Raw genomic sequence first — 23,907 nt, forward strand, 5'->3', positions numbered from 1 at the left:
AACGTGTTTGACACTTAGAATGAAATTCATATCGAACATTTAGGCATTGTTGATCACCAATCGATTGAATATTGCTTCAATTGAAATTTTTAACAGGAAATTCTATTATATTCTAGAAATTTTGTATTTTTACAGAAATTTTTGAATCTTAGAGTTTTTTGTGACTCAGCTAAGCACGCATTCAAGAATGTTCGTGTACCAACCGATTAAATTTACTTGCAGCTAAAATTTCAAGAATTTATGTTTTATATTTACCACAAATCTAGAAAAAGTAGATATTTTTACAGAAGTTTTTAAAATTGAAGAAGTTTTAGGCACCTACGTGGATTTCACGTAAGTGCGTTTTGCTTACCAACTCAATGAACTTGGCAACGTGTAAATTTCTCGAAGTAAAAGCTTATATTTACATAAAAATCTCAAAAAATCTACATTTTTGTGTAAGTTTTCGAATTTAAGATATTAAAAAATGTAAAACAAACATCTATGATATTTCATGTAGATTCAATTTGGTAGTCTCATTTGTTTTATTAAAGTTTAGGCAATTACTTGAAAAATTGACTCGTAAAAATTGACCCAGAGGGCTAAGTGTCCTATACCATTCTACCAAGTTCATCTAGCTGAGCAATGTCTGTGTGTGAGTATGTATCAAATAATGTCACTCATTTTTCACAGAGATGGCTTGACCGATCAAAAACTCTACAACGAAGTTCTGAAACTATAAGGTGCTTAAAATTTCAAACAGTCATTTAGTGCGATGATGTGAAATAAAGAAATATTCTTATTAACTTGACACAACTGTTTATAATTTTAAAATGTTATGTTAGTTTTTACCCAAAGAAAATTTCTAATTTTATTAAAGTTTTAAAAAAAAATTCTTCTCAGAATCTTCTAGTGATATTTTTTAAAATATAAGTAGTACGAGAAAGGCATCATAACATTACTAGGTGGATTAGAAATCGTTTTATTACTGTTGTAGTAAAGTCTTAAGAAGTTTGGAAACATGGCAACTACAGCGGAAAAATTCTTCAGACACAAAAAAGGCGATAAAATGGCGAATACACCTTTAGATTGGCCGACTCAAAATAAAATTTTCATTTTACCACTTCTGAATAATTCATTGCTTGGAAAAAATTTAGTTTTGCTATTCCCCTCGTAACATTTGGATTGAAGTTTGCGGTCGTTATTAGAAATACGTGATTAATCCACCTAACAGTGAGATGATACCTTTTTTTTATTAATCCACATGTGTTGTTTGCATGAATATTCTTCGGTTTTTCAGTTTTCATGAAATTATTTTAATGACCGTCGTTTTAAGCGATAATTTGAGATTTAAATCACTCTTTACTCTGTAATGTCGAAACTGCAAATCGGATCAAATTTGAATCTAATAGTGGGACAATCGATTAAACATTTCATGATATGTCGAAGTAAGTTCCACTTTAGAGTTTACGGTAATTTAAGGTACTTCCAGAGCCAGTATTCAGGAACCAGCATAACCCAAACCGATTCGTATGGCCATGAATTGACTTGACGAATAAATTGCAATAGTTTTGAGTCCAATTTTGAAGTTTTTCGGGATTGTCATATTCCATATCGGTTTGAATTATAAAATTCATCATCTTGTAATTCCAGAATCGGAAGTTAGAATTGGATAAAATTCATTAATTTTGTATGGGGCTATAAGTTTATTTAATATAAAATTTTTGTTTCTGAAATTAGATTTGGCTTTTTTGAGAAAACGATTGAACTTTGAGAAAATCGGTGTATCCGAAGTCAGATAAATTCACATGAGTAGCTGTATAGTTTACATTTGTTTCAAAATGTTTGAAAATCAGTGTAAACATCTTTGAGAAATCGTAGTGCGTATTAAATTTTTGGGTGCCTTCCGAAACGAAAACTAAATAAAACAAAAAATGAAATAAGTTTATTTGGTTATCGACTATCCAAATCTGCTAACCCGATAAACCTGATTAATTTATGTGAAATAGACTTTTTCATACTAATCACCCTGAATCTCCGAAACCGGAAGTTGGATCTGACAGAAAAACAAGATGTTTTATAGAATATTAAAACTTTTCATTTAAATCTTAAATGATTCTTAGATTTCATTTGAATCTTAGATCGGTTCAACCATCTACGAGAAAAATGAGTTACACAATTTTAATTTCGTTTCACATATCATCCTGTAGTTCCGGAACCAGAGGTTGGAACCAAGCAAAATTCAGGAACCTTGTTTGGAAGCATACGACTTTTCATATGGATCTGAGTTTGTAGAAAACGGTTGAGTCATCTCCGAAAGAAATTGAGTGAAATTATTATCACACACGCATTAGCTGATCTCGACGAACTGATTCGAATGGTATATGGGTGTTATGTTCTTCCAGCATTTATTGTTCTAAGTAGTTTAAAACAATATAATTATGGAATTGGTTTCAACTCGAAAATGATGCCATTATCTGATTTATATATGTCATATTCGAACGATTATGTTGCCAAAAACGAACCGTGCTAAAATCGGTCCGAGGTAAAATGTCATGAAAAAGGATGCTGTACACAGTCTTTTTGGTACTTAGAAACAATTGTATGTAACAGTATAAAAATCGTGTTTTACGTTGCTCCCAAGCATTTATTTGCCATACAGCGCTCAAAACTTCTACTGCTGGAATAGGGGAAAAAGTCGCTTACACAAAAATTGCGATATCTCCGTTAAAAATGGACGGATTTTAACATTCTATGGCTTGTTGAATAGCTATTACCGTGCGGAATCTAAGTCTGAAAATATATTCTGTTTCCAAGGTCAAATGTGACAGATGCTGTCAAAAAATTTTGACATAAAACTTTATATAACTCAAAAAGTAAACATCCGATCTTAAAACCATTTAATAGCATTTTGGGTGACGGGAAGACCTTTCATTTGCGACTAGTTCGATCAAAATCGGTGCAGCCATCTCTGAGATCTCGACCTCTTAGTTGATAACACACATACAGACACACACACATACACAAACACACGGACATTTGTTCAGATCGTCGAGCTGAATCGATTGGTATATAACATTCGGCCCTCCGGGCCTCGGAAAATTTTTCTAAAGTTTGAGCGAATTCTATACCTATTTTTTATATAAATAAAAAAGGGTAAAAAATAACACACATAGAAAATTATATAAATCTTCGATTACAATAGGGTAATTTGAGAGCCATAACTTTACAATAATTAGCAGATTACTATTCGTGAAGTGTGTTAAACATTAGTGCAAAGTAATATTTGAGTCAAGCATAAAATGAATGATTTTCAACAAACGACTGTATAACCAAAAAAGTTTTCAAGTAATTATATAAATATTTCAATTCGCAAGGAAGTTGATCAGCATTCTCCTAAACATCCACTGAAAAAAATTACTGACTAACTGTACTGAAAAAAGTTTACTGGAACCATTTACTCATTTATCGGGGCAAAGTCTCTTTAGTTTGCATGATCAAAACAAAGTAATGATTAATGTTAAACGAGCATTAATTAGCAAGTAACCTCAACCTGTCCCGGTCAGTTCGGTCGTTGGACTTTGGATTGGATACTCTTGGTAGAATCCATGAGAATTCTATCGGATGCACTCACAAGTGGAAAACAAATTGGATGAAAAATTACCCGCTTTTCCCTTTTAGGAGAACCTTCCATCAGTCAGTGTCGTGTCGGTGCCTTCGCACTGCCACATCACCCACAGACTGGTCAAGTACTGAGCGAAAGATAGACAAATCTGAATAGACACTGCCAGGAATCGACTAGAAAGAAACGTAAAGCACGCTGTGGAAATCTTCATGCTTCAACAGCTAGTGGAAAACCTATATTGCAAATTCAGTGTGATTCCGATTTCTTCCTGAATGGTGATACTAGCCAACTGTTTGTGGTTAGCGTGGAAATTGATGAACAAAAGTTGAAAGAGCGGATGTTAAACGACAAAAAGGAACTATCGCCTCTGGGGGTCGCTCCTTGTCTAGGTTTGGAGCGGGAGCTCATCACCAGAGCAGATGGTACATCCTTGAATGGCTCCAGTTTGGCGTGGTTTCAACATGAAGAATGTAGCGAATATAATGACGGTCAGCGTTTCTGCTGTCTGGTGCTTTGCTCTTCTCATCGGATACATTTTACTGCGAGGTCCCGACGATGTGATGTTCGCGATACGCGGTTTACTATGCAGTGAATATATAACATTGCGTACACTATCGCTGGTTTCAAGAGCCGACTCAGATTTGGGACGAAAAAAAAACTATTTATTGCAGAATCGGTCGAAGTTATTTATTTATAGATGATAGATATCCTAGAGAATATAGTTTTATATCATATTTTTAAGAATTTTATTTGAAACTGAGAACTGAATCGTACCTGAAATTAAACACATGAGAGCCATTATCGTTTAAAGACATTGTTGTAAAATTGAGATAATTCACTCATTATAATTGTATTGTGGTATTTTGAGAGTTGTAGATTAGTATTTTACTGGGCAGTGTTTCTGTTGACTTCCTCTATAAATACTATTTCCAAATAGGCGCATTGGGTATAAAAACAGTATTCGAGATTCGCTCCAATGGTTTTTGCTGTTTCGGCAAAATTACATTATAATGAGTCTCGAGAAGTGATACAGTCAATAAAAAGCAACGAACCATTTACTAGATTATTATCTTAGATATTAACGAAATGTAGACTGTTATCTACATCTGATGGGAAAGTTCTTTGACCGAAAACAGACTACACACGTCACAGACATAGAACCAGATTCGAACGAAATGGAAAAGATAATCGAGTCGCTAGAAACCGCTGCAAACACAGTTGGCATAAAATTAAATGGTACATTTAAATTATATTTAAGTTTGCATCGTGTATAGCAATTCCTTGGTGTTACATTCCATTTCGGAAGATGACCTTTTATTTCCAAAAGAAAAATGTAATCATACAGCATGTCTAGCGCTATAATCTCACTGACACTAAAACATCCTTTTTGGTAGCAGTTTGTGAGTTCGACGATTGACAAATTTGAATATTGTTACTAAAATTTTATTTTGCCCCAGTTTTAACCGTTAATGGTCATTCGTCGGGGATTTTGTTGCTCAATGTTTAGTTTCAATTTAGTACACTGTCGTCAAGTCGTCATGTACTAATGAGAAAAATGAAAACTTCTTGAAAAAATACGTTATTGTCAGGACTCGAAACTAAAATTCTAGTTCTCAATAAAAAACGTATTTTGTTTCGTCCATTAATTAACTCGATAAGACAACGATGTCTGATTTTTTTTATTCAATAATATAAGTTTAAAAGCACGCTGCTTGGGCTATAAGATGTCGAGGGCATTCCTCACTACTATGTCTGATGACCCTAAGCTACCGTCCCAAGTACCGTGTATCGTCCCCTTAGTTTTGACTTCAATTAATTTTCCGTCTATTTAGAAAGCTTACGAAGCATACATGTTTTATTGTAGGTGATATAAATGTCCTAATAAATCTCATCAATAACAACATTGTGACGAGATATATGGCTTTGCTAGTATCCTATGACTTTTCCTGTACAAATTGTTTTACAACCAGACCAATTAGCGACATTATACTTGGTGACACTAACCGGATTCGTAACGACACAATGCATGAGTTAAGTGACCAATCTCAAATCTTAACGACCTTCAAATTATTTGTTGAGAGGGAACCAACGACCCTAACGAAAAAAATTGTAAACAATCGTCAATTGAATCAAGAGTTCTTCAATTTCATTAATAGTGTTGAAATTGCTATACAATCTATAGTGCATGTATAAGGAGTGTATCGAAAAGTACTTAGAAACATTGATTTTTTGAATAAAAAGGCGAAAAAAACATATTTTGACATCTGTTTTCGATATATTGTGGAAAAATTACATTTTTATGCATTTCACTGATCAAATTGAAGAAAATCCTAGTTTCTGTGAAACGCTCGCACTTTGGACTTGACATTCTTCATTAAATTCTGCACAGTTACTTTTGTTACTTTCCTGGTGGCAGCTGTCCAGTTTTTTTTTAACTCTTGCATGTTTTGGGACACTTTACCTTCCTTCCGAAAGTGCCGCTTGACAATTGCCCAATACCTTTCAATTGGCCGAAGATCCGGGCAGTTCGGTGGGTTGATGTCCTTATCCACGAATTGTACATTATTTTTTGACAACCACTGTAAAACGGAGTTGGCGTAGTGGGCTGAAACCAAATCCAGCCAGAAGAGAGGAGGAGCCTTATGCTTTCTGTACAGTGGCAGCATTCTCTTCTTCAAACATTCTTCCTCGTACACCTTGGCGTTAATTGTGCCCTTCGTGAAGAAAATCGACGACCGCAAACCACAGGTACAAATTGCTTGCCAGACCAACACCTTCTGCCCAAACTTTTCCATCGTCACCGTGGTGTCAGCGTCGTCCAGGTCCTGATTTCGTATAATATTCCGGTCCGGGCAGCGCTCGAGAGTCTTCCTTGGCGTAGGTTGCGTCGTCGATCAGGATGCATCCGTCTTTATTCTGTAGAATCCGGTTATACAGTTTTCGCGCTCTTGTTTTGGCTTGCTGTACCAGGGACTTTTTCGGCACCTTCTGTTTCTTGTACGTTTTCAGGGAGTTCCGAACTTTGATCCGGTGAGTCATCCCGATGCTGTTATTGAACTGCTTGGCCAAATCCCGCGCCGACGCCGATGGGTTTTTCCTGATGTACTCAACCACTTTTAAGTTCCGGCCGGGCTGGCTGGGACCCGTTTTCCTACCGGATCGGGGCAAATCCTTCATGGAAAGGGTCTTACCGAACTTCTAGATAATATTTTTGACACTGGTGTGGTGCATTTTCACCCGTTTTGCAATTTCGTTTTACGTGACACCACTTTCTGAACACCAAGTAACTCTATTATATTCGCTAGAACTCTGTCTCATCAATGTTTCAATCTAATTGTTCAGACAAGCTATTACCCTGACTGTCTCAAAGTAGCTAAAGTTATTTCTATTTACAAGTCTGGTAGTGTAACAGAGATATTTTGGCCCACTTTAGGATTAATTTTATTTTGACCCACTTTGTAAAAAAATCCTCATAACGTTGTAATATCCCTAATCGTCGTGGTTGTAATAAATATGGTCCGATATCGACTCTGTCCTTCTTCAACAAAATCTTTGAAAAACTCTTGGTTAATAGTTTTCTCGAATTTTTAAACAAACATAGTATCCTTTATAAATTTCAGTATGACTTTAGACAAGGTTCTGGCTATCATAGAATTAATAGACAATATAATGAGCGAGATTGACCAAAAGTTATTTTTAGATCTCAAAAAAGCATTTGACACTTTGGATCACAGTGTCCTCATGGACAAACTTCAAAGCTACGGCATCAGAGGCATCGCTAAATCGATTATCAGTAGCTGCTTGACAAACATAAAACAATTCGTGTCCAACGAGGGCGACTGTAGCAATCTTGCTGACATAAACATTAGGGTGCCACAGGGTAGCAATATAGGATCACTATTATTTCTTTTGTATTTTAATGATATGGGTAACCTGCAACTCACAGGGACTCCGCGGTTATTTGCCGACGACACAGCTCTATTTTATCCTAACAATGGCATCAATGCTATTATAAACTCAATGGAGAGCGATGTAAGTATTTTAGATCAATATTTTAGAGCAGATTTATTGTCCATAAGTCTTATCAAAACTAAATATATGATTTTCCGGTCTGTACGAGAAATAATACCAATCCATCGTCATCCTAAATTGGGACATTATATTATTGAAAAAGGGGACTGTTTCAAATATTTGGGTATATATTTTGACTCCCCGTTAACCTAGATTCACCATATTGAATCAAAAACATGTGGCATCCTACTGCGGTATTTTGTGGAGAGTCAAGTCGTATGTTCCTAAGCGTGTACTTTTAGACTTTTATTTTGCTTACATCCATTCACAAAATCGTTGAAGTGACGTAACCGTCAAACCGCTCTTCTTTCTATACCCTCACTTTTATTGGAAATGGCTGAACTGATTTCAACAAGCTTAGGCTCGTTTGAATGCTACTATTGGATTGGGAATCAAGTTTGACGATCAAATATATTTCGAACATAAATATCAACTCAGCGCAACCACGACTCAAACCAGGAATAGATCCAATTTTAAAAGTTATGTAACAACAATACTTGTAGGCAAAACGCTTCAGTTCGTAAGCAAACAACATAAATTGTCTACTTTACGATTTTTTCACACTTGACCCAAAATATCAATAGACTGCTTCAACACACCCTAAGTGAGAACCCCACGATATCTAACCATTCACTCACACTCTCACTCTCCTCTTACATTCCTACTCACACTTCTCGTAGAAATACAACGCCACTGGTTCTTCCGCTCTATCCACCGCTACTATCACATACCTTTCTTCCACCACAAAAGCTTACATCGCATACAGAGCAACGCGATTGGTTCCAACTAATAGACCTCAAAAGCTCCGTACTAGTATACACCCCTTAAATACTCTGAGAACTTAAGAATTAAGTTGGCCAGGGATATCCAGAATTAGTTCTATATAAATCAGATTTACGAAATAAAAGACAGAATTTATTTTTACATGTTAACTGGTTGTTAGGTTTTTTAAGCGTCACTAAACTAATTTTCTCAAATTTAGATTCAAATAAATATTATTCCGATCCGAGTTCTGGTTCCTGAAATACAGGGTGATATGGAAAAAAAATGGAAAAAATAGGCACTCACTTCTCTCAGACATGTCTGAACCGATTTTAACAAACTTAAATTCAAACAAAAAGTCTGATAGTTTGCTATCCTGTTACTGAATTTCATCTTGATCCGAAACCCAGTTCCGAAACTAGAGGGTAATAAGTGCAAATGTATGAGAAATTACACACTTAATTTTCTCGGAAATTTCTTAATCGATTTTCACGAACCAAGATGAATGGTCTTATCATTCTTTAAAACGCTCCCGAATTCGATCCGGAATAGACTTCCGGTTCCGACATCACATTGCGATGAGTGTAAAATGTTCAATTCGATGAGCACTTTTTTCAGAAGTGGTGGTGAAAAGAAGTGCAAACATTTACTAAACCTACTAGTGAATTCTTCTAGTTTACAGATCTTGTTAGTTGGTGGGTATATAAACCTACTTTGTCACTATTAGTCCCAGGTTTCCGTTTCCAAAAGTACCGATAGCGGTGAGGGAAAACTTCGAAAAACGAACTCACTTTAATTTCCCAGCGAGTTTACGAGTTTTCTCAAATCTAGATTTAATTCAAAGCTCTTATTGTGTCAAAAGTTATTGTGCAATGTCATTCGGATCCGACTTCCGGCTCCGTAATTACAGTGCGATGAGTATCAAAACTTTCAAACCGTCATACAAAATGACGATGCAAACCCGATACGCACCGGTACGTATTGGTACGGAAGAAGAAAACACTAACGCCTTTACGAACGATTCACTCAGTGTAATTTCGTACACGTTATTAAGACCATGACTACCAGACGTAAAATGACGAAACGTAATTTGGCAACCATCATCGTTATAGGATTTTACACCTCCATGTACTTTTCGAACAGTTGCTAAACTGGTTGAGAAATAGATATCCACTCATTCGGTTACCAGCGGGTTGCCATATTTGGCAACGCTCTCCAACTAAATTAATTTTTTTGAAAGAACGAAGTAAACCAAAGGCAAATGTCGTGCAGTGATTTGCTTTCCTGAATGGGAGAATATCTGCTGGGTAAATAGCATAAGCGCATTGAATTTTTCTTCACTAGAATCCATGTACTTTTCGAACATCTCAAAATTGTTGCTCATTTTGAGCTATTAATCGTCAACTTATTAGAATGACAACCGTTGGTGTGAAATATAGTTTAGCTCTAGCACCGAACTTAATGTACGACCGGTGCGGAAATGAGTGTTTAAGGGGGGAGTAGGGAATAAATTGAATCAACAAACTCTTTTTTTGTCAACAGTTGCACTATTTATGTACCATTTAATTCCACTATTTCACTGTCACGTTATTACACTTTCACAAAGTCACTATACTTTAATGAAGCATAACAAACGTTACAATACAGATACGCGTATTTCGGAATGTTATTTACATCCTTCTTCAGTGTATCGGTTTTATAAGTTTGTTTTACCGATACACTGAAGAAGGATGTAAATAACATTCCGAAATACGCGTATCTGTATTGTAACGTTTGTTATGCTTCATTAAAGTATAGTGACTTTGTGAAAGTGTAATAACGTGACAGTGAAATAGTGGAATTAAATGGTACATAAATAGTGCAACTGTTGAATATATTCCGCTAACAGCTCCAGGTGAAAAATAGGTCTTTTTTTGTATTTTTTTTACTGAGAAACAGCTTAAGTAAATTAATTCAAACATTGTTTACATTATAAAGCATCATTTAAAGAATATTTAGTAAAATTTCCGCACATAAATATTGAAAAATAAGGCGGTAACAGAGAATTCCCCAAACCCTTTTGAGAATCACGATGCGCGGTGCACACGATAACTCGGCATAGAATTATCTAAAATCAAAAATGTTCTTAAATTTATTCAAAGTACGAGTTATTTCTCCCTCCTCCGTCGTTCTCAAGTTATTATTTTGATTTTTTAACAGATCATGGCATATTTAAGCAAAAAATGTGATCTTATGCTAATTTTTCAGCCAATTTTGAGGTGAAAAACTACTATAATATGAAAATAGAAAAATTTCAATCACGAAGAGGGAGATATTTTATCCAAGTTTAAATTATGATCCAAGGTTAAAAAGAATCGGTTCAGTAGATTATTATTATTATTATGTTGCTTTATTTACCCTCGGTTTTAACCTTACGGTCATTCGCCGAGGTGGTTCAGTAGATTTTGCAGGATCGTGTTTACGGACTTTGGTTCTCAGAAAAACGCATTTAATTTTTTTTCTCAAAAAGACAGCAAAAAATATGTTTGGTAACTTATACTGAATATTTTTACAATATTTTTGAAATGTTAAACTACAAGAAAATGTGAAAAAACGAGTACGTGTTTCCGATCGTATTGAAAAAAAACGTGATTAATCCACCTAGCAGTGAGATGATACCTTTTTTTTATCAATACGCATGTGTTTTTGCATGGATATTCTTCGGTGTTTTAGTTCTCATGACATTATTTTAATTATCGTGGTTTTGAACGGCAAATTGAGATTTTAATCACTCATTACCCTGTAATACCGAAACTGCAAAACATATCGAATTTCAATCTTAGCGTGTGACAATCGATTGAACATTCCATGAGATGTCGAAATAAGTTCCACTTTTGAGTTTTTCGTCATTATTTATGGTACTTCCAGAGCCGGTATTCAGGAACTAGCATAACCCAAAATGATTCGAATGGCCATAAATTAATACGCCAAACAATTTACATCTTCTATATCGGTATGAATTTTAAAAATTCATCATCTGTAATTCCAGAATCGGATAAAATTCACCTCTCATTTGAATCATAGATGATTCTTAGATTTCATTTGAATCTTAGATCGGTTCAGCCATCTACGAGAAAAATTAATTGCATTATTTTAATTTCGTTTCACATATCATCCTGTGGTTCCGCAATCAGAAGTCGGATCCAAACGTAATTCAGGAACCTTGTTTGGGAGTATACGACTTTTCATATGAATCTGAGTTTGTAGAAAACGGTTTAACCATCTCCGGGAAAATTGAGTGATATTATTTGTCACACACGCATTTGCTGATCTCGACGAACTGAGTCGTATGGTATATGGAAGTCATGTTCTTCCAGCATTTATTGCTGTAAATAGTTTAAATCAATATAATTATGGAATTACTTCCAACTCGATAATGCAGGTACCATCTGGTTTACATATGCCATATTCGAAAGATTATGTTGCCAAAAATGAACCGTGCAAAAATTTGTCCGAGGCAAATTGTCATAAAAAAGGATGCTGTACACAGTCTTTTTGGTACTTAGAAACAATTATATGTAACAGTATAAAAAATCGTGTTTCATGTTGCTCCCAAGCATTGCTTTTTCATACAGCGCTCAAAATTCCTTCTACTGGAATAAGGCTTACACAAAAATATCGATATCTCCGTTAAAAATGGACGGATTTTAACAATCTATGGCTTGTTGGATAGGTATTACCGAGCGAAATCTAAGTCTGGAAACATATTCTGTTTTCAAGGTCAAATGTGACAGATACTGTCAAAAAACTGAAAATTTTGACATAAAACTTCGTATAACTCAAAAAGTAAACATCCAATCTCAAAACCATTCAATAGCGTTCTGGGTGACGGGGAGACCTTTCATTTGCGACTAGTTTGATCAAAATCGGTCCAGCCATCTCTGAGATCTCGACCTCTTAGTTGACAACACACATACAGACACACACACATACACACACACACACACAGAGACATTTGCTCAGTTCGTCGAGCTGAATCGATTGGTATATGACATTCGGCCCTCGAAAGTTTGAGCGAATTCTATACCTATTTTATATATATATAAAAAAAGGTAAAACAGAACGCCGGTGCAGGCACGAATATTTGTTACTGGTGTTTGGTTTTGTTGAACACGGTGCTGTTGGATGAGTAAAATCATTTCAATTTAACGGAAGTGTGGGAGGAAAAAAGAGAGAATTTCAATGGTTGGAAATTTAATTGAAGACATCATCAACCGGTTATGTACACAATTATGTTGGATTACCGATTTCCTACTTATCGGGCTTTAGTTCCGTAACCGGAAGATGGATCCGAATTAAATATTTTAGACCTATAGACTATAAGACCTTTCAATTAATGCTGAGTTTGTGAAAATCGGTTAAGTCGTTTTCGATAAAATTGAGTGCACATTTTTTCTAATTTTTTCCATATTACCATGTCACTGCAGAACTGAAAGTCATATCCAAATGAAATTCAATAGCTAGTTATGGTACTATAAGACCTCTTATTTGAATCAAAGTTTGTGAAAATTCGTTCAACCATCTCTGAAGAAAGTGTTTTTGCCGTTGTTTTGGTACATATCGCCCCGTATCTACGGAACCAGTAGTCGGATCGGGATAAAAATCAATAGCAATCAAGCCATCTCCGAGAAAAATGAGTGCATTTTTGTGGTACATACATAAACACATACATACACAGACATTTGCTCGAATGATATATGAAATTTTACCCTTTCGACCTCGGTTGAAAAGTCGGTTTTCACAGTGATTAAATAGCCTTCCTATATGAAAAAGTTAAAACAGTAAATTTAAACGTATAAAAAAAGAACGTAATTTGAAAACCGGTGTAATTTTTGATGAGTACTGGGTTTTGTAAAACTTTGGGTTGAGACTAAAGAAATTTCAGTTTTGTATTTGGAATCGTGCCTTGTTTTAATTTCCTAAAATTTATCTAACTATTTCATTACTCTGAATTGCATTTTTGTATTTTACTAAAACTTTTGCTTTGAAATGAGGCCAACTCACACACGTAGGAAAAATCGTGTAAATTTAAGTCCTCTGAGACCGACATATAAAAAGCAAAGCTTTGGTATTACATTCCTGTCGTGGAATTTGACCTTCTGTTTCAATAGACTTCGCAGCCGATTCAGAGTGTACAGAACCATTGCATGGCTGGTGCCACGATTCTACTGACACTACGAATCCTTCCTGGTCGGGGCTCGAACATACGACAACTGGTTTGTAAGACCAGTGCCCTATGCATTGAACCGCCAACCCGTGACCTGAGACCAACATATACGAGCGTCAAAAATAACTCATTTTTATAGTAGATCTAACACGTACATATGTCCTAATGCATCAATTAAGACATACTTCTGAGTGCTGAAACATGTAAAATTACACGGCTGTTTAAAATACGGGGTGTGTTTGACACATATTCAAATCATTCTTGTAAAACTCAGTCATTTTACGAATTACGTCCTTATGAATTGAGTCATATGTGGATTTGCGTCACCTGTAAATTTAATAAATTTTTGCTGTGCATATCAAAAATTTCCCTTGTGAAACTATCTTTGGAAAATACTTATAACCTCAGTCGGTTCACCTTCCATTCAGTGACATTCATATTATCCATCGTTAGTATGCATTGCATATGCCACTCGAATCCCACCGTTAGTCAAGAACCCTCCTTTAACAATAATGGCCCCGGCAGTATCCTTAAAGCGTGAGTAAACGTACTTGAAATCCCCTTCTTTTGACATGGAACCCACTTTCAGAAACTCTCACTGTCGAGTCATGCACGCCCTATTCAATGTGACAAGGTCGTAAAATCCTACATAACTCGCCATCATTACACCGTTCTGCTGCTGAAAAATGCTGATGAAACGTAGTGTGACGCTTCATGAACCCCGTAGCACTTAATTCTACGCTAGTTATTCTTTTCTTTGTTCAACTTATTCTCGACTCAACACGCCAAACTACTCGCCATCGAGTCGGCATCGACAGTCGGTCTTGAGGTGGCTTACCACGTCTCTCTGGAGCTCTGTCACATGCAGTTCATATAGTGTAAACAATGGTTTTATGACGACATTAAATTTGGGGCCAGTTTGCGATCAGAGACCTGCTTGATTCCTGTCAGGCAAAGCCATTTTCTTTCCACAACTGGAGAGGCTGTAGTGAAGAAGTCAAGTCCCTCTTGAAAATGTATTGATTATGAAACAGTTTTGGCTTTGACTGTTGCCTGATTGTGAGCAATTAGGCGCTCATTTATGTTCAAAATATGAATCGGTACACATATCTAATGTTCGAATAGAATGGACGATATGCCGGTTGAACAATTTTCCTTTTAGCACCTCGAAAGAATGGCGCGTCGATAGTAGGTACTTTATATTTCGATTGACCCCTCGTCCCCGGCAACCCCACATTTATCCATTTATCGAGTAAGCCTCCGCTCGTTAGCATGCCACAATCATTGCAATCAGTTTTATCGCTGATCGAAGTCCTAACTCAAACGTAATAAAACACAGATTCTGTTGATTCATTCATTCATCGAAGCCGGTGTGCTGCAAGGAAGCTAGTGAAAAAAAGCAGCATTAAGTTTCCCTGCATAAATTGAATGGAGAAACGTGATGTTGGCAGTCTACTGTGCCAGTCCGTATGTGATGGTGATGGTGTTGGGTGGAAAAGTTACTCCCACCGGTATCCGAGTGTGAGGTCGGCAGGATCGAAACCATATCCGGGTGGACGTGAAGCTACGAACGAGCTCTGCAGAGTGATGTTATGCTTTTGTTTATATGAGCTGACGATACATACAATCCAACATCACGTGCGCGGGAAATGCCATTGACTTCACCCGTCGGGAACGATGATGACTCTGCCATGAGTCGGTTCTTTTCTACCGTCAGTCATCCGTGTAGCCTACAGCCACACTGGTGTCCCTGGTGACATGAAAGAAGATCATAAAATAGTCATTGGCACACTCTAGAGCCATATCGGTAAATAAAGCGCGCAATCCTGAAGCATGAATAGAACAATGCTGCTTCTTTGAGAAATGCATGTGGAACTAGCGATCGAAGGACTTCGTTGGCAAGTTTGTAATGAGAATAATCTGGAATAAGGAAGGTAATCAATCGACATAACGATTAGATCGAGAGTGTTAATGAAAACATCGATGGGAAATTTATGTCAGTAAAAATATGTTCAACCTGAACGTTCGTTTTTTCATTTCAAAAGCATTTCATCTGAATTCAATAAAACACTAATTGAATTTTACGCTTCGTTATAGAAGTAACGTTGACAATCACGCTTACAATTAATTTCGTTAGTAACGCAAACTCGCACAATTTCAACAATAATTGTACTCGGAATCACAATTCAATCATCATTTGATATCGATAACAACATGTGATGTGTTATGTGGTTTATATAATTTTCGGTACTCACTTCACATAGTGTGCTCGGTGTTCCAGTTAATAATGTGGGATGTCTCTGTGAACAGGGATTTGATCAGCATCGGTTCAAATCTGGCGTCATTTTTCGCTGTAGTATTACGTTCCAAAAAACCGTTGCTGTTTTACCCAGTGCAAGTTAAAGTCATATAAAGGGTGTTTTTAAGAGCTTACTGATTTAAAATTTAAATAAAACGTATGCCAAATTATGAAATGATCAGATTTAAACATGGTTTTGGGCTAATGACCGCCACGACTATTTTTCACAAAGGTCATTCTGGAGGTCCAATTATCGACCACTTTTTCAAGCATTTGAGAGCTTATTTCAGTAATGACAAGTTGAATATTGATTTCCAAAGCACCAATCGGTGCTTCTTCATCCACAAAAACCAATGACTTCACGTATCCCCACGAAAAATAATGTTGTCGTTGAAATGTTCTCTAAATAAGTCGATTGTTTCGGTCGCAGTATGACAAGTGGCACCATTCTGTTGAAAGTACATTTCGTCCACATCCATATCTATATTTGGCAACAAAAATTCATTGATCGTGGTTCTCTATCGATTTCCATTCACGGTAACGCATCGTTCATTCTTTTGTTTTAAAGAAATAAGGACCGATGATTCCACCAGCCCATAGACCGCCCCAAACAGTACATTTATCAGGATGCATTGGTGATTCTTGAACGGCGTGTGGTTTATCTTTGCTCTAAATACGGAAATTTTACTTGTTCAACCAAAAATGCGCCTCATCACTGAAGAGAATGTTGCGCTATAAACAGTTTTATTTGAACACTGATTTTGAAAATAAATTTTCACGATTTGGAAGCGTTCTTCTGGAGTTCGTCTATATTGTATATTGAATTCTTATTACTTACACTTTAGAGTGTATTCAGCAACACTTCGGCGCAGCGCGCAACACTGCTGTCATTATGAGCAAACTTAATAAATGAGCTAGAGGCTCACTTCTGTTATTTGCAACCAACTGTGTTAGACGTGCTTTTAAGAACTTAAAAGAAAACCATTATTAGAACCAGCGTTTCTGGAACATATTAGTGGCGACGAGGAAAAGGAAGCTGATTTCGGACACATTTCTAAGGCGCAAGGAAAATTTCGGCGTGAGGAAGCTGTTGGAGTAATTCCAGGCGGCGGATAATTTTCGGAATAGCAGCGGAACGGCGGAATCGATTTCTGGACAATTTTCAGAAGCTGTGGATGAATTCGGTGTCGACGCTTAAGGTAAGCGTGACTTTTTCATTAAAACAAAAGAAACTATTGTTAAGTGGTTTTTGGTTCGCGAATCCGCTTTGTTCGCAAATTATAAGCGCTTTTGTTAATTGTGATACGCCATTTTGAATTTTTTTTTCTCGCGGCGTCAGTTTTGTGGACAATTAAATTTTTTTTCCTGTAAAGTTTTTGGTGGAAAGAAAAGTTTTTGTACTATACTAAGAGTGTTTTTTTTCTCTTTATATTGAGAGTTAGGTACAATTTAGCACAGCAGGAGAAATCTGGCTGCGGATACAATTTAATTGCTGCTTTGGTTCTTTGGAAAAATTTCGTGACTTTGGCATTGCGTTTGTGTGAGTGACGGTTTATTCCGGTGAGTAACAGAAATATTTACAGTTTATTGTTTTAAAATTTTGACTTTATATAACTTGTAATTTGTGGTGATTTGAATTTGAAAGATTTTTGCCTTATATTTGATTTTGATCAGAATTTTGACAAAAATGTCCTACATGGTGGCCCCTAATATTGAACCTTACCGCAAGGGCCAATCTTTTGCTACGTGGATTAAGCGTTTAGCGGTTCATTTTCGTGTCAACAAAGTTAAAGATAATGAAAAAAAGGATCAGATGTTCATCTTGGGAGGAGATTTTTTGTTCAGTATGGCAGAAAAACTCTACCCCACAGAAGCAATGATGGATGAAGTGTCGTATGATGTATTAGTGCAAAAACTTAACGAGAGACTTGATAAAACTGACCCTATAATGTAGTGGACACAACACCACAAACACCCTCCGAAATAAAAGTCGGTTTAAACAGTGAAAACTGCGCGAGTGGAAGCTATAGAAGTGGTTTCAGTGTTTTTAAAGGGTTGTCGCACCCTATAATGATGCAATGAGTGCATTTTAGTGGCTGGAAACAGCATATTTTAAAGTGCCGATCAGCCAAATTGATGGCTGCTGATCTTTTTTTCGCCATGGTCGCTTCGATCATCGCGTCTTCGCAAGCCAGTGTTTGTGTTTTTATTATATTGCCGGTCAAACATCGGTATATAGGATTCCATTAGCCCTTTGGCTAGTATACAGGTTTGATATGAACTCATACCATTCAGGTAAGTTTATTCTTCCTATGTGTGTCACTGAGGAAAAATAAATGTTTTTGCACTCTATCTTCACATTACATTCGGTGCCTTTGGGCACTCAGGTATGTGACAGATGCAAAATACACACCAATCGGTTGCCTTTCAATCGCAACTGGTGGTGTAAAACTATTTGTACTGGTCAATACCGGTAAGATAGTAAAGTTTCAAACTTTTTTGTTTGGGCACTCGCTATATGTGTAAATAGCATTCTGGCTCATCTCCACACGATCTGTCGCTGTGTGATCGTTGGATTTAAATTATATCCCTTTACTACTTGGCGCCATGCAGGGAATCTGCGCGGTAAGCCAGCGCTAGCTGTTCTATATAGATACAGGAGTGTTAAATTGTACACCGCGGTGTGGACGGTTTGGGAACTGCTCGCGAACAGTGCTGCTCAAATTGATGTCCTGGTCGCTTCCTTTTTCCCTTGGCTGTGGAGACAGTGCACTGGATGCAAATCAGATGTCATTTTTGCACTTTGACCTCTGTGGTATTTATTGTTCTGTTGGTTTATAACAGCTTTTGGGGGGGCTGCTCTGGGGTTTTCAGTTGGGCTGCGGGTTTGCCGAGCATGTCTCGAACGTTTGCACCACTGTGTGTACAATTTATTACTCCGATTTAACACTTCAAGTGTATCTTCGGTCGGTGTGTGTAGATTTGGACAGTTTGTCACACTCGTCCATACGAAGCATTTATATTTACTTGTGAATATAATTGCGTACAAATTCTCTGCCATAGAATTTGGGATTACCTAATTAGGATTAAAGTATTAGTGAGTATCCAACTCTGTTCTTTTGGAACGCACTTTCGGCTTTCTTTTACTTTGGATCGCACTAGCGAAAGGTTGAGTATTTCCTCGCGCGCTTTCACGCTTTAAATTCGTATCGCTTTTTTCTCTTTTATTTTTCGGAAAATGGATACAAAATACATCCAATCATCTGACTGCTCTCATTCCGAACCGTCTGATGGCCAGAAACCTGGGAGTTCCGTCACAAAGTGTCGGAACGACCAGAATATGGAAGTCAGAGGGAATGGATTCGAGAGTAGTCAGACTGCGATGGATGTTCAACCCGGTCCTTCGCCTTCCACCGTTGAAACAGAAGGCGAAGACAAAGGTAAAAACTTTGAGCGAAATCTAAAAAAGAAGATTCGCAAAAGACAAGCTCTCGGAAAGGCGGCTTCTGCTTCTAGAGGCCACTTGTCCGAACAAACTGAGCGCTTTCAGGTCCGGATGTTGAACGGTATGTTCACTGAGGACCTGAAAGCCCATTTATTAAGAGACTTGAACAAATGTCTCTTCACAACGCCGTCTACGGAGTTTATACCAAGCTTCAAAGGCTGTGGACTTAGGTACGGCATCGTCTGGTTCTCTCCGGAGAATGAGATGAGCAGTGCCTGGCTCAAGCAGAAGCTTGGTTTGATAAACCAGCAGGCTGGCGATAGTAAGTTCATTATTGAACCCTACAGTCTACATCAAAATCGGGTTTGCCTTCCTATTCCTTGGGATACTGAGGAAGGGTTGGCTGTATCCGATGTTCTGATGAGATTAGATCTGCAAAATCCGGGGATTTTGTTGAATCGGTGGATGTTACTCAAGGCGGGTCCGGTTACTGTGGGAAAACGCATGTTTTTCTGCAGTATCGACGATGACTCAATGAGCCTTCTAGAGAAAACAAAATTCCGTCTGAACTATGGTTTTCAGAAAATCTATGTACGTATCGTTCATCAGAAAAACGTACATAGTAACAAACCTGAATAGGCTTTAAGAGCAGACTGTTCGGGACCTCGCAAAGGTTCAGAATTTACTTCTGCTTTCACTAAATGTGATCCCCAGCAGATTGTTCAGCATCCCTCAGGGGTGCAGAATTTACTTCTGCTTTCTATGTTTTTTGTGTCGTCAATTTCCCCCATTCTCCTAGTCCAAACCTTACCATTTCCCTTCGATCCCTCCCTCTAACACATCGGGAAAATGATGAAAACAAATAATATGGATGGCAAGGCACAAATCTCCAAATATCAAGGGGAACGTGCCATTCGAGCCAATTTGTTCTGATTCCTGATTCCTACATGGTGGCCCCTAATATTGAACCTTACCGCAAGGGCCAATCTTTTGCTACGTGGATTAAGCGTTTAGCGGTTCATTTTCGTGTCAACAAAGTTAAAGATAATGAAAAAAAGGATCAGATGTTCATCTTGGGAGGAGATTTTTTGTTCAGTATGGCAGAAAAACTCTACCCCACAGAAGCAATGATGGATGAAGTGTCGTATGATGTATTAGTGCAAAAACTTAACGAGAGACTTGATAAAACTGATTCAGCCTTGCTCCGAAGATATAATTTCGGGACAAAGGTGCAACAACCGGGAGAATCGGCAAGCGATTTTATATTTTCGTTAAAACTCCAAGCGGAACATTGCGAATTTGGGGAGCAAAAGAATCGTCTTATTTTTGATCGTATTTTGGTTGGGTTGTCTGATGGCTCGCTTAAGCATCGTCTTTTTACGGAGGATAGCTCCAAGTTAACGCTTGAACAGGCGGAGAATATTATCGCTACGTGGGAAATGGCGGCTACTCATTCAAAAGCTTTAACGAACAGCGATGTCGATTTGGTAGCTTCACTGGACACTAGGTACCCTTTGACTCAAGGTAAAGGTGCGGTTATTCAACGGATGAGGGAAGCTCAGCAAAATTTTCACGGTTCGGTAAAAAGTCGGCTTGGTGTTCGACCTGAAATACGACCGGCGGAAGATAGTCAGAGAGTACAGTTTCACTCACAGCATTTTGAACATCGTGATTCGTCGGCTAGTTCAGCTCGTGGTCAATACAAAATGGACGACCAACAATGGCCGATTGATCAGCGTATATGCTATCATTGCGGACGTAGAGGACATGTGCGAAGGAAATGCTACAAGTGGAAGAACGACAGCGGCAAGACGGTTAATCGTGTTGACGCACAGGAATCTATTACCAGTGCAAACCATTTAACAGAACCATTAGATAGCTTGAGGATCCAAGATTCGGACTCAGATGGTAATATCTCAGGTGATTTACAGTGTATGAACGTTTCTTCCATAAACAAGATAAGCAATCCATGTTTATTAAATGTTTATATGAAAATATTCCTGTACAGATGGAAGTTGACAGTGGTTCTTCTGTTTCAGTAATTGGAAGAGAATTGTTTGTTTCTAAATTCAGCCTTCCTTTATTTGAATGCTCTAAACAACTGATAGTGATAAATGGTTCCAGGTTGAAGATATCTGGGGAAGTTAAGGTTAAGGTTGAATATAAAGGAAGAAAAGCTAAATTGCGATTATTGGTCCTTGATTGTAGTTATAAGTTTATTCCATTATTGGGCCGACCATGGTTGGATGATTTCTTTCCCAACTGGAGAAATTATTTCCTGGACGATTGGATGCCAGTGAACAATATTACAAAGATATACAATGAAACATTGATTACTGATTTAAAATTTCCATTCTCTGATATACGTGTCAAGAAACTATGTAAACCGGTAAACAATTTTGGAACTGATTCGATTGGAAAAAGTATCGTTCCAAAAATTGAATCAGCATATGACGTTCGTTTTCTTTTGAAACAAAAAGTTTTGAAGTATTTTGATAAGTTAATGGTGATTTTCGATAAAGAGGACATTTATTCAGTATTTACGACTAGATTTCAAGCTGCGGTGATTATTTCACAGAATAGTCAAACCGATATAATAAAATTGGGAAATAGAAGTAACACTGGTAACGTAAAAATGAAAAGACGCATAGTTTACTGGAATGGTTTAAGCACTACTATTAAAAGGTTTTTTTCTGCTTGTTATGTTTGTGCAAGTATGGCAATAGTTCCAAAACAACCAATAACTTCAAAAGGGATACTTACGACGAGACCATTTAGCAGAACATACTTTGATTTTTTCTATTTTGAGCATCGTACCTTCTTATTGATCGTTGACAGTATCTCTAAAAGGGTGAAGGTGGAATATATGAGGAAGAATACAAATACTTCAGAAGTTATGACGAAACTGATTGAATTCTTTGCTCGTTTTGGACTGTCAGACGTTTTAGTATCTGACAATGGTCCTCCGTTCAACTTGCATTCCATTACAAGTTTTCTGGAAAGACAGGGTATAAAAGTATTAAACAGTCCTTCATATAATCCTGCTAGTAATGGCCAGGCAGAGAGACTGATAAGAACGGTAAAACATGTTCTTAAAAAGTTTTTATTGGAACCGGGAATGCTAGAATTGAATTTGGAAGATGAGATAGATTTATTCCTAATAAATTATAGAAACCATAATATGACGATGGAGGGCAGTTTTCCTTCTGAAAAAGTATTTTCTTATACTCCGAAAATGTTAATCGATTTGGTTAACCCTGAGAAACACTATAAAAAAATGTTAGCGACTTATACTCTAAATGATGATGATACAAAATCTGATCATGGCAATAAGGCGGATACTCTGACACCAGGAGATAGTGTGTGGTATAAACACAATATGTCTCATATACGTGGAAAATGGATTAAGGCATTAGTTTTAAAACATTTCTCTAAAAATTTATTGCAGATCATGGTTGGAAACGAGGCGACTACTACGGTTCATCGAAGCCAAATAAGAATCGTTACGAATAAACAAGGTTCACCATATAAGCCAAGACCATCGATGCGAGTGGTCAAGACTGGTCGGCCAATCCTGACTGTCGAGGAACCTGTAGTGGCAACACAAGATGGAAGCGATGTCCGGCAAATACCAGATCGAAATGCTATCCAACCGTCGAATGATCCTGATACACAAATTTTTAGATTAAGTAGGAAACGAAAATTTCCACCAGATCCGGTAGCGCTAACTGGCCTACCTAGGCGTTCGAAAAGAGCTAGAAAACCTAGAATCGAAAATGAATTCGAATATTTTTGAGTTTTGTTGTTACTTGAATTATTGTTCATTCTTTTTAAAGGAGGAAGAGCTATTGTATATTGAATTCTTATTACTTACACTTTAGAGTGTATTCAGCAACACTTCGGCGCAGTGCGCAACACTGCTGTCATTATGAGCAAACTTAATAAATGAGCTAGAGGCTCACTTCTGTTATTTGCAACCAACTGTGTTAGACGTGCTTTTAAGAACTTAAAAGAAAACCAGCGTTTCTGGAACATATTAGTCTATTCATGATTACATTGATTTGACGAGCAATACTGAGTAGAGTACGTCACTGTACACTGTCAAAACAACTATCAGAAAATAGAGCAATCCCTACTGAAAAAGCAAACATCCTAAGAAAATGCCCGTTACATTTAATAAAGTGATCATGTCGAAATTCTTAGTAAGCAGCATTTGCGGAAAGTGTCAATGCATTACTCGGTTTTGGAAAAAAAAATGCTGGTGACTCCCATAAAATTTTGCTGCGTAGGATCGAAAGAGACGACATATATCGCGAGGTTCTACACTGCAAGCATCACATTTGTTCATCACCAAGAGCAATAGCACTGTACCTGGGGTCAGGTACAGGCAGCACACCAAGTTCAGTGGTGACCACAACGACGGCAGAGCAACGGAGATAGCAGAAGACGATACCAAAAGACTGCCAATTGGAAATCGTTGGACGAGCTTCACGTCGTTCTTTACGATAGAGGAACAGAGA

The 23,907-nt window shown here is 37.3% G+C and overlaps 1 protein-coding gene across 1 annotated transcript; it reads left to right on the forward strand.

Moving 5' to 3' along the window:
• The first annotated feature begins 20,344 nt into the window (after positions 1 to 20,344).
• On the forward strand, positions 20,345 to 23,364 carry LOC131428478 (uncharacterized). The gene is made up of 2 exons (XM_058592457.1): positions 20,345 to 21,307; positions 22,836 to 23,364. Exons 1-2 carry the CDS (start codon positions 20,452 to 20,454, stop codon positions 22,898 to 22,900), a joined length of 921 nt encoding a protein of 306 aa, XP_058448440.1. The 5' UTR covers positions 20,345 to 20,451; the 3' UTR covers positions 22,901 to 23,364.
• The last annotated feature ends 543 nt before the right edge of the window (positions 23,365 to 23,907 follow it).

Source organism: Malaya genurostris, chromosome 2, assembly GCF_030247185.1.
Source record: "Malaya genurostris strain Urasoe2022 chromosome 2, Malgen_1.1, whole genome shotgun sequence".
NCBI lineage: Eukaryota > Metazoa > Arthropoda > Insecta > Diptera > Culicidae > Malaya > Malaya genurostris.

Coding starts and splice junctions, on each gene's coding strand:
- LOC131428478 (XM_058592457.1), top strand. CDS start 20,452: ATGTTCATCTTGGGAGGAGATTTTTTGTTCAGTATGGCAGAAAAACTC. Junction 21,308..22,835: donor CTCAGATGGTAATATCTCAG/GTGATTTACAGT, acceptor AATTTATTGCAG/ATCATGGTTGGAAACGAGGC.